Source organism: Euphorbia lathyris, chromosome 7 (genome assembly GCF_963576675.1).
Source record: "Euphorbia lathyris chromosome 7, ddEupLath1.1, whole genome shotgun sequence".
NCBI classification, from domain to species: domain Eukaryota; kingdom Viridiplantae; phylum Streptophyta; class Magnoliopsida; order Malpighiales; family Euphorbiaceae; genus Euphorbia; species Euphorbia lathyris.
The window spans coordinates 78,165,664-78,178,039 of NC_088916.1; the positions used below are offsets into that span (position 1 = coordinate 78,165,664).

At 36.2% G+C, this 12,376-nt stretch overlaps 1 protein-coding gene across 1 annotated transcript; it reads right to left on the reverse strand.

Annotated features, from left to right (window-relative positions):
- Positions 1 to 587: 587 nt before the first annotated feature.
- On the reverse strand, positions 588 to 7,158 carry LOC136235421 (protein EARLY STARVATION 1, chloroplastic). Its single transcript, XM_066025090.1, has 11 exons — positions 6,600 to 7,158; positions 5,829 to 5,926; positions 5,453 to 5,646; positions 4,507 to 4,546; positions 4,305 to 4,386; positions 4,124 to 4,201; positions 3,880 to 4,005; positions 3,265 to 3,386; positions 2,363 to 2,402; positions 2,117 to 2,191; positions 588 to 1,197 (listed from the first exon to the last, which is right to left on the reverse strand). The coding sequence occupies exons 1-11, from the start codon at positions 6,863 to 6,865 to the stop codon at positions 978 to 980; spliced, it is 1,341 nt and encodes a 446-aa protein (XP_065881162.1). The 5' UTR covers positions 6,866 to 7,158; the 3' UTR covers positions 588 to 977.
- Between the last annotated feature and the right edge of the window lie 5,218 nt (positions 7,159 to 12,376).

Below are 12,376 nucleotides of genomic sequence, written 5' to 3' on the forward strand. Positions count from 1 at the left end.
GTGGGTCCCTTTTTAATAAATGTGTAAAATAAAAATAATGAGCTGGCGAGTTGACTATGGATTGACCGGTCATTTTAACCGGCCATATACCAAAGTGGAAGGTCACCTATAAATTCGTAGGTATTACTGAGACAAATTGAAGATTGTACACCAAAATGTGATTTAAGGTAAAGGTTGTATACCATGGATGAAATTTACCCCATAATACTTTTGGCCAAAGAAAAATGTTTCTTAAAATGTGTCACATGGCATACACATAGGTGCACACAGTCATAAAATTCAAATAAGTCCAATATAACACTTATCAACCGGAATGATCTTATTAAAATCAAATGTGAAGTTTATTGATTTTATTGAAAAAAAAAAACGAAGTTCTCAATTTGTTGCCCCCAAATTCCAGTCTCCTTCCCTGTCTCTCATAAAGAAGTTCTCAATTTGTTACGTGGATATTCCTGGTCCACACAATTAATTATTTTAAATAAATATGAAACTTTTTTTGTGAGAGGAATAGGAAAGGGAACATAAACTTGGGGACAACAGATTATCTACCGAAAAATACAAGGAAAAATAAAGTGAAGACAAAGTGATGAAAGAAACCCAACAAACTTGATGAATTGTTGAACTAATAACAAGAAATTTTCATTTTCTAACTACTCTACCTGTAATCTACTCATAAAATTTCAAATTAACACTAGAATAATAAAAAAAAACTCAACTTTTCACCATCCAATCTATCTAACATGAGCAGCAGCCAGAAAAACTAATAAAGAATTTAAGATTTGAAAATAAAAAGGAGAAGGGTTGAGTCAAAGTCTACCTACAGACTAAGAGAAGGGGATGCATTTACAAAAAATTCCAAAGAATGAACAGATGGAAAATGTATTCCCTTGAAAAAATGAGTTCTTAAAATGAGAGAGATATCAGAAAAAATCATAACTAAATGCAAAAGAAAAAAGTAGAGACTGAATATAAATACGTTATTGTGAAGGAGTGGGAGGCAACTCTGATGAATCATCATCACTCACTGGCTCTGGATCTGGCTCTGGCTCTAGCTCTAGCTCTGGGTCTGGTTGTTGTTGAGATGATGAGCCAAAGTCGAGATTCGGATAGAATCCAGGTGGTCTCTCCCGCGGTTGAATAGACAGTAATTGAGTTGAATCTCCAACCACATCAGCCCATCCATAATGAGGCTCAGCCCTTCATCAAGGTCAACATTTATTTTAGTACCATATTCATGAAAACATACAATATTTAACTAGGTGGCAATTGTGTACACGACCCCGAGACAACACGACACAAATTTAGTGAGTTATTAAGAGTTAGGGTTCGACTTACTAACTCTAAAATAACACCGATCTTTACATATCACCTTAATAGAGGTAATAAAATTATAAGTTACCGTCGAACAGACTTGGACCTTCTATATTTCTCTGTCATCACCTATAGAGATAGTAAAATTACAAACACAATATACGAACCCAACATGATATTAGCGGGTCAAAGGTTTGTTAAATAGATTTTCAGTCAAACTTTTAGATGGTTACTATATTGTTTTGTATTTTTAAATGTCAATCATTATCAAAAGGTCGTAAAATTACATGTGACTGCGAACCCAATACAAATCTGATTAGGTTGACACGAAATTTTTTGCAACGGGTTAGGATTGACTCATTGGACTCTAACCTGATTAAGGGCCGGTTACGGGTGTTAAAGATCCAAGGTAGCTCACAAACTATTTGAGCTCGGCTCGAGGAATTTGCACTTCGTAAAGCTCAGCACGAAAGCTTGCAAACAACCTCAATTATTTTTTAATTGCTATATATATATTTCATTCAAACAGGTATATTTAAGTACAAATTTGAGCTCAAGATCATTCTCGAGCCGTTCTCGAACTGAGCTTCGAGCCTAGCATGTGTTTGGTTCTCTCCAGCTCAAGCCGAGTCCAAATTTTCGAGCTGACCGAGCCTATCCAGGCTCGGTCTCAGTTCGGTAACACCCCTAAACCTGATAATTGACACGGTCCACTTACATAAATTGCCACCGCCCCTAATAGGAACTCATTTGACTAAGCCTTTAGGAAACGAGCAATTCAAGGAAGATAGGGAAATACTCTTACTCGTAATAGGTTTCCTCATCCACAACTATATCCCAGCTTTCTCCTGTAGTGCTCTTTCCGTACTTGTGAACTTTACTGAGATCATGAAAGAGAAAATATATTAATGTACAGAAAAATAGTTCATAATTATGTCTTTTCCAAACTGGGTTAACAGTTGCAGAGACAGTGAAAAGAATAATGTTTAAGAAATGGAATTAATAGATAAAAGATCAACAGATTGATAAATTGATAAATTGAGTTTCATACCCATTTCCAAAGTGTTCCTCTCCCCATGTCCTTGACCAACCTAAACAAAGCCAAAGAAAAAGAGTGTGTAAAACATGTGAATGGCAATCAAAGCCGAATATAAGCATTTGAACGAGCAACATGATACGAGTCATTGTTCATGTATCACCAAAATTCACTTTGGTAAAAAAAAAACAGAAAAATCTAATTGTGTCTTGCTCTTGGTTATGTCAAATTAAGTTGGGAGTTTCCATATGTTGTCAATGATAAAGTGTGCAGCTTGATTATTATTAAGGTAACAGATCTCACATCACAACAGACCAGTTAAGTTACAATAGTGATATGTGGCATGTTCTATGAAGTCCGTATCAATTAACCACTAAAGCATGTTGTATGCATGTTAATATTAAGTTGTCTTAAACTTGAAGAGTTCATTATGTGAATTGACGAATAACTGCACAATTTTATTACAAAAAGGAAAGAAAAAAAAAGCACATCTTTTATCCCTTTGCAAGTAGCTTTTCTTCTAGAAATTCACCCTACATTTATCATATTACATTCATCAGTTTTGACTCCTTAGTTAACTGCTAAAAACTTCAAATTTTATCACAAAATTGCAGAAAGCATCCTTCATTGTTTTATCACAAAATCTGATCAATTGTATTGGTTTCTTAGCTATCTGTAAATCTGTCATACCCTAGAAGGTAATTAAGAACTGTGCATGGTGCACACACAATGAAAGACTTGCTGGCATCCAAAAGCAATTAGCACAATGCAGCACAAACATGTATAAACTGGTCATCTAAATTCAAGTAGAATTTATGACAGGTACCATTTAAAGTAAAATCAAGAGAAATGTTCAACAGTAAATAAACTTGGATGAAATATAGTAAACAAGGAAACATAAAACTGAATAAACTTACGTTCACCACTTGGGGAAACATGCCATGTCTCACCCTGGCGAGAACCTATACCAGCAAAAAACTTCTCTTCCCACTTGTCACCCCATTTGGTTCCCAGCTCAGTTTCTGCCCATTTATCTGTCCTGAGGGTGAAAAAATTACATAAAATTAAATTACTCGGTGGAAGTACTGGAAATGACTTGCAAAGAGGGGATGTTGACTAGTGACTGACTACATAAAGATGAATTATGAAAGAAATGCTGGGTGTATCCTAAAACTATTGTCAAAGCAGCCTAGTAGATGCACAGGAAACATAAGATCCACTTGTTTTGAAGGGTCCTATAATACATCATTTTTGGGGATACAACACAAATTGCCTATTCAACAGATGCTCTATTCTCATATTCACCAAACCACATTTCAGCTTCTAAAGTCCTGATTTTCTCCATACTCATAGTAGTCAGTAATACAGCCACCATAAGCTGAATATTATCATTGAATCGAAGATCTTCATCTGAAGATATAAGCATATTACTTTCTCCAATTGATCATAATCAAGCATTTCAAAGTCCAGAAACACAAAAACTAGCTCCAAGCATATGAAAAGCCAATAAAAGATATAATTTAGAGCAAAACCATTTGAGAACAGATCCTCTGCCATCATAATGCTCTCCCCACTTCTCCCACCAGGACTGCTCATTAAGTCTACCGTACTTATGTGCCCCCTTCTCAGTCCAGCCTTTGGCATCATATTTCTCCCACCTAAGTTTATATCAGTAAGTTATCAATACACAAGGATCAGTGGATATATAATTATTTAGACAAAATGCATACTTAACACATAAATTACATATAACTGTGAGTAATGCTATTATCTTACCACTTCTCATACCATCCAGCATTTTCAGTCCCTGATTTTGCTTGTTTCTGTGCACTCCTCTCTATCCTTGCTAGGTTACTGCAACAACATATTACAGGAGCAATACATAATCCAAGTTAAGATGATGACTTAGTAAACCTTTGAATTTTATCAAAATAGATAAACCTATTAAAAAATAGACCTCCATTCATCTTGATGGAGCACCTCTTGCCATGTTTCCCACCATGAATCCCCTTCAGCATTCCTTCCAGATTTTTCCACACCTAAAAGATATCAACTCAAATTATGGTGAGCACCTCCAAAGATTTTGGAGGTAAATGAATCCAATATGCATGTATTAAAAAAATAGTTATCACGCCAGGCAAATAGAAAAAGTAATATACCAAGCTCTTTGTATCCAGTCCAGTCACTTTTCTCCCACCACTGTCAAGGAGATCAATAAATCCAATTAAATGCATCCACCTGGGATGATACTTAATAGGGTTATAAAAAAAATAATAAAAAAGGCAATGTTGCATTTTCTGGAGAGAAAAAAACATCAGTTCTGATAAGTTGCACTATGATGTTAGTTTTTGGAAAGTTGTGCATACCTATAAATAACTTTTACCAGCTAAAGTAACACAAAACAGTTTTCTTTTTGTGGTTTTGATTTATTACTTTAGATAAGTAAGACTTCAGGTATGATGCATCCACCTGGGATGATACTTAATAGGGTTATAAAAAAATAATAAAAAAGGCAATGTTGCATTTTCTGGAGAAAAAAAAAACATCAGTTCTGATAAGTTGCACTATGATGTTAGTTTTTGGAAAGCTGTGCATACCTATAAATAACTCTTACCAGCTAAAGTAAAACAAAACAGTTTTCTTTTTCTGGTTTTGATTTATTACTTTAGATAAGTAAGACTTCAGGTATCAACAAGGAATCTCCAAGTCCAACTCCACCAAAAAAAAAGTGTGCTATCTCAACTGATTGATGGTACTTCAACTGATAAGTGGTTAAGAAGTACAGAACTAACCACCAAATAGTCAACAAGGCATACTAAAGTTCACAACTAATAATAATCTGTATTAGTTATTTAAATTTTCAGAAAATCGATATTGCTCACGTATCATTTAGCATGGTAATACAGGTACGATTCATATTATGACCAACCAGTAACAGAATGCATAGGCTACTAAGTTGTCTTTCATCGATCATCAGAAGAATGAATTTTGCTAATGTATTAACATTTTTTGTGTTACATACATGAGATTAAAAAATGTCTTCCAATTTACTTCACTGTCACATCAGTTATACATACAAATATTATGACCAAAATGATCGTATACCGTTTCTTTCCATTCTGAGGTATCATCATTTGATCGTCCACCCATCCTTGCCCATCTACATCTGTACCCATTCTCACCCAGGTCTTCTCCACTTTCTCGATACCAAATACTGCCATCGTCATTAGTGCCAGATTCATTAACATGTTCATTCAACAAGTTGATGCCCCAGTCTTTTTCATTTGCAATACCTGTGTCTACATGGAGATATCAAGTGGACACACCATTTATTAAAAATGACACTGTTACATGTGCTAGTGTCAGAAATTTTTAAAAGTTATTACAAAAAAATAAAGGTTTAACATAACAGGAAACCACCCTAACTTCAACACTGCCAGAATAAGTTTGAATTGGAATTTTACATGGCAAGTAACCTTACCTCTCTTTGGTGGGGTATCTCGAGACTGTGGACCAGTATTTCTTGGTGTACCGGTACAACGAGGAGAAAATTTTTCTTGTTTTGAAACATAGCGAGACCTACAATAGGTACAGTTACAAATTATGACTTCATCACAAACTTTACCAATCTATATACAAAAATGTCACCAGCATGAGATAAGCTTGCCTACTCTGCCCTGCAATCTTGGTGTAGCTAAATTAGAAATTTTACATTTGACTCTTGGACATAAAAGTATATCTACCATATATAAACATAAACTCACCAATACATTATCAATGTAAGTTTCAAGTAGAAACTTTAGAATCTTCTAAACATTAATTCATGAATATATAAAATTCTACTCCTCATGTTCAAAGTGACTGCAATATCCCTTAAATTGGGAGATAAGCACTTCGGTTTGGTTAATCAATGATCAATCTAAACAAGGGCGTATGTTCTAAATGAATGCCATCTAAAAAACACAGCTGAGAAGTACTCCTGAAATTTACATATTGAGAATGACTTAACAGAATAAATTTCAGATAAACTCATACCCCACACCTCTAAGATATTATTTCAAAATAGCTAATTATACAAGAATTAAGTAGCAATTAAAAGAAAAATGCAACTTGCATAAAACTAATCTTTAATGAGTGTCGATCTTTATCCCCGAAGTGGGAATTAAAACATCGAGAATCGTCAGTGCTATAGCAAGTAATGTCCAAAATCATATAAACAAAACAAAACTAGAAAAAAAACAGAGGCTCGTACTGAGAAGAAGCAAAAGGCAATGCTGGAGTGGCTTGGACACGGACGCTACGAGAGCACTTCTCTTCATTTTTCTCTACACTCTTACGGGACGCAGAAGTCCTCAGAATAGGAACCACGGAGTCGGAAGAGCAGCAACAACTAATCCGATTCTTCTTCTTCCACTCTCTCAACCGGAATCCAAAAAGAGTGGTACGAACAGGAGAAATGTGGAGTCGACTAATCTCGAAGTGAATCTGAGTGGTAACGCCGCTGGAACTGGCAGCCATGGAGAAGAAAATGAGCAAATTAGGAAAATGCCATAAGGAAAAACCCTAGGAAGGAAAGGTTTCGAAGAGAATGGCGGTTGAATTTAGGACGGCGAGGAAGTCGAGAACGAGTTATTTTTTACTAACACTCAATTAAGCACATAGGAATGAAGGCGAGGAAGGGACTAGTAGATGATCGACAGGGAAGAGAGAAGGTTTCCGGCCGGTGCGGTGGCAGTGAGGCGGAGATCAGATCGGCCAGAGATTTCGGCCGCGGTTCTCTCTCTCTCTGGCTGCGAATCCTGGGATTAAATCATACACGTGAGCAGGGAGGACCCACAGTTTGGTTTTGTATCCGTTATGCTTTGTTGCTTTGCCACGTGTATAAAAGATAGCCGTCCGTTTTATTTTTATTTTTCATATTGAATATATGGAAAAATATATAGATTTTTTTAATAAATAATATATATATAATTATATATAGATTTAAATATTTATTTTGTATTGCTTTCGGAAACAATATTTATTTTCTATTTCTCTCATAAATATAAACAATTATGAGTTTGAAGAATGGATGAGATTCTCAGAATATTCCACACTTTTTAAATATTAGTTTTCGAATTAAGCAAAACGTGATTATTAGCAATTGTTTATTATAAATTTGAAATTATTAATTCGGAATAAATTAAATATTTTATTCATTAAATAATTTCATTGACTCGAGACATATTAAAAAATGTTAGTAATATATTTTCTAATGACAAATATTAAAAACATTTTTTTGAAGCATTATATTAAAACATTTTTTTTGAAAGAAAATTTTATTAATGAGTCTCGAGCAGGCAAAGAATATGGTTTACATCAAAAAGAAATATAGGAGTTTGCTCAAAAACTACGGAACTAATAGCAAAATGTGATTCTCTAGCTAGTGTATGAGTAATCACATTTATTTGTCTCCGAGTAAAAGTGGCCGAATAAGAGTCGTCGGAATTAAGTAACGTTCGACATTGTGTAATAAGATCATCGAATTCCGTTATGTCAGCAACATTTGAGTGAATGGCGTCCACTACCACCTTGGCATCCGATTCAAACACTACTCATTGATACCCTCGAGAAGCAACCCATTTAATAGCCTCTAATAAAGCCCGAGCTTCACATTCGTTTACTGGGGGAGTGCCATCGATTCGACATATTCTTCCTGCCACAAATCTACCTTCCCAATCATGGATAGCAGCTCCAATTCTCGTCTGCATCGAATAAGGAAAAGACACAACATCCACAATACATTTTAGGATATCAGCAGGTGGACGGTGCCATGATGTGCATGATATACCAGGTGCAGGTCTAGCAGCAGTTCTACACAACTGCTTCACCCGACACCAATCAGTTATTTGTTCAATAGCACTTCGGACAGTGCGAAATACCGAGGGGGCCGTGTGGTCCCAAAGCTTTTCATTACGCTGACGCCAGATCATCCATAAAAGTGGGAGAAATTTCCCAGAGCAGTATATTGATGTTCCTGCCAGAACTCGAAACATGAGGTCATTGAAATTTTCTGCGCCTTCTGCCAATTCACGAATCATGTTCGCCAACCCAGCTCCCCTCCACACATCTCGTGCAAACTCACATTCAACATACAGGTGCCAATTGTCTTTGATATCTCGATCACATACACACGAGGGATTCACATTCAAGCCCCGTTTAAGGAGATTTGCTCTATGCGGCAAACAATCTCTTCCCACACGCCAAACATAATAACGGATTTTATAAGATACATCAACGCCCCATATCTTATGATAGTCCCCAGTCATATATAATTCCTGATATAATGAGAAAACATCCATCGCAAGTCTGTATGCGGATTTCACCGAGTAAATACTAGATTTAGATTTTGCACATATTATCGAATCCCCACCAGCTCCAGCAGGTGGCTGCAATTTCATTATCTCCTACACATCCCTGCTATTAAACATCTCCTCCAAAAGTTCAAAGTCCCAGGCTCTCGAGTTAAGCATAAACAAGTAAGCGACACAAATCTGATGTATACCCTCATGAGCCTGCGTTTGAATTCGATGATCCAATGGGTCTTTCAACCATGGATTATTCCACACTTTGATGGTTCTTCCATCCCCGATTTTCCAGCGAAAACCTTTTTCTAACAATAATTGAGATTGCCAAATGCTCCTCCAAATGAAACTCAGAGAATGCCTTAAACGAGCAGCGAGAAAAACCCCTTGTGGGTAGTATTTAGCTTTGAAGACACGACTTACAAGAGCATTAAGGTCCGATTGGAGTCGCCACCCTTGCTTTCCCAACGTGGCTAGAGTAAAGACAGTAAAGTCACAGAAATTGAGGCCACTTGAGTGTTTGGAAATGCACAGTCTTTCCTAGGACATCCAGTTTATTGATCTATCACCGCTCTTCTTACTACCCCACCAAAACGATATATTAAAAACATTTAAAACTCTATTTATGTATATATTCATAGAACAAAAAATAATAAATATTCATTATAGATGATAATAAGTAATAATGTATATTAATAATTATTAGGAATTAATTAATTTTATTTTACAATTATCAGAATTAATAATATCATGAATACGTCAGATTTTTTAGTTAGTTTTTTTTCTCAAAGCAGATTTTCTAGTTAGTTAGGCACATTATTATTGTGAATTAGTAATAATAATTAATTTTATGGAGATATGTAACATCATAATAAAATCAGTCTTTTCGTTGGCGTAATACATCATCAGCTTCCTGAACTTGTTCATAAAAGTAGATTGGCTTCCTGAACTTTTTTAGTGTCTCACTAACTCTCTAAAATTTCTTATTTCATATCACCAGCTCCCTAAACTCGTCCATAAAAATAGATTAACTCATTGCACTTTGCAAGTGTCTCTCACCAGCTCCCTAAACTTGCTTATTCCGTAACAACTAAATACGAAAAACTTATTAAACTTAAATTCTAAAAACACATCTTCATTGATTCGAGAGGTAATTTTTTCTATTCTTCTACCTTTTAACCTATTATAGAAGTTAGTGTTGCAGGTTTGAGAGATAGAATGGATGAGAATCGAGAGTTAGTATTATGGTTTTTGTATTTAGTTGCAACAGAATAAGAAAGTTCAAGGAGTTTGTGATGTAAAAACTAAGAAATATAATTGAATGAATAAAGTTTTGATTATATTAATTAGGGTTTACAGGATGTATGTATTTATACATAAATAGTTATTGAACCCTAAACTAATTCTATTTTAGATAGACTAGGAGTAGGAGATAAGAATATAGGATAGATTTGTAGAAAAGTAAACAAAGTTAATATGTATTAACAGCCCCCCTCAAGCCGATATCGTGCACAGTCATAAATGATCCTGAAGTAAAAGAAATTTGGCACTAGATAGAGGCTTGGTCAAAACATCAACAACTTGGTCATCAGTTGGAATAAAGCGAACCGATAAGAATCTGTTTGCCACTTGTTCCTGAACAAAGTGGTAGTCCAAATCAATGCGCTTTGTGCGAGCATGAAATACAGGATTAACCATAAAGTAGATAGCTCCAACATTGTCACACCATAACTGAATAGGACGTGAAATTGGAAACCGTAATTCCTGTAAGAGAGATTGTATCCAAAGAAGTCCAGTTGTTGCATTTGCAACAGCCTTGTACTCACTTTCAATAGAAGATCGAGCAATTGTTGGATGTTTTCGAGTATGCCAAAAGACTAGACGGTTACTAAGAAAGATACAGAATGCATCGGTGGATCATCAATCATCAGGACACCCACCCCAATCACTATCAGAATAACAGTGTATGGCACGAATAAGCTGGGATGAGAAAGAAATCCCAAGAGTTCGAGTACCATATACATAACGAAGAACACGTTTCACTCTTTTTAGTGCTCATCAGTTGGACAATGGAGAAACTGACACAGTTTATTCACAGAAAAGGCAATGTCTGGTCGAGTTAACGTGAGGTATTGTAAAGCACCAACAACGCTGCGATATTCATCCCCGAAAGCCAACGGTGTGCCATGCCCTCGTGATAAATTTAGTGTTATGGCCATTGGTGTAGAGCACGACTTACAATCTGCATTTTGAATCTAGTAAGGATGTCACCAGCATATTGAGCCTAAGAGAGATTAATACCTCGAGTGTTGTAGGTAATTTCAAGTCCAAGAAAGTATGATGCTCGCCCAAGGTTCCATTTTGGAAACTCAGACTCAATTGCCCTAATTGTTGGCTCAATGAGGATCAAATTTTTTCCAGTAATCATAATATCGTCCACATAACATAATAGAAAAATCTTATATATGGTGTAAATCAAGTAAATATGGAGTTGTCCGCCTGGGACATTGAGAAACCTATTGTACATAAAAATTGCATGAAACGAATAAACCATGCTCGTGGTGATTGTTTGAGCCCATAGAACGATTTTTGCAAGAGACATACATGATCGGGATGATCTTTATCCTGAAATCCTTGAGGTTGCTCCATGTAGATTGTTTCAGTAAGATGTCCATGAAGAAAAGCATTTGAGACGTCTAATTGATTAATAGACCAATTGTGAGCAGCAGCAAGAGAAAAAATAATTCGAATGGTTGTGGCCTTTACAACGGGGTTGAATGTTTCTTTGTAATCCAGACAGGACTGTTGTGTAAATCCCCGAGCAACTAAATGTGCCTTATAACGTTCAACCGAGCCATCAGACCGCTTCTTAGTCTAAAAGAGCCAACGATACGTGATGATATTTCGATTTGAGGGGCGATGGACTAATCTCCAGGTTTTATTTTCCAAAAGTGCTTTAAGTTCGTCGGACATGGCCTCTCGCCACTCTTTGAATCTTGCAGCCTTCGAGAAACAGCTAGGATCCGAAGCTTGGTCCCTCATGGAAGCCTGGAGTCCCGAAAACTTCCCACAAGAATGTAGTGTGGATTGTCTAAGTTGTATCGGATATTGCCGAACCAATTGAGATGACACGACGTTCATTGGAGAAAGTGAATGAGAATGGAGTGAGGTGTTAGCAGGAGCCAATGATTTATTAATTTGTGATGAAGCAGGAAAGTGGGATTAGAGTGGTGATTGGCGTGTAGGGGTGGTAGGCAATAAATAAGAGTTGAGTGAGGGTCCTATATTCACAACAACTATATTATTGGGAGTGGATGTAGAGAGTTGCCTAGAAAAAGTTGGATATATGGATGAGGGGGCCGGATTTTGAATATTAATTGGGGAAGCATGTGTTTACAAGGCAGCAGTAGGAGAACCATCTTGAGGACCAAAGTAAGATGGACAAAAATTAGAAATAGTACATGGGTAAAGACCGAGCAGAGATGGCAGTGAAGCATTGGTCATTGAAGAGTCCGCAGGCGATACAGCAGATACAGAACGTTCGAAAGGAAAAATGTCTTCACGAAAAGTAACATGCTTGCAAATATAAATACGACAAGAAATGGGATCCAGATAGAGATAACCATTATGATTTGGAGAATCCTCAAATACACACATAAGCGTGAACGAAAATCAAATTTATGCC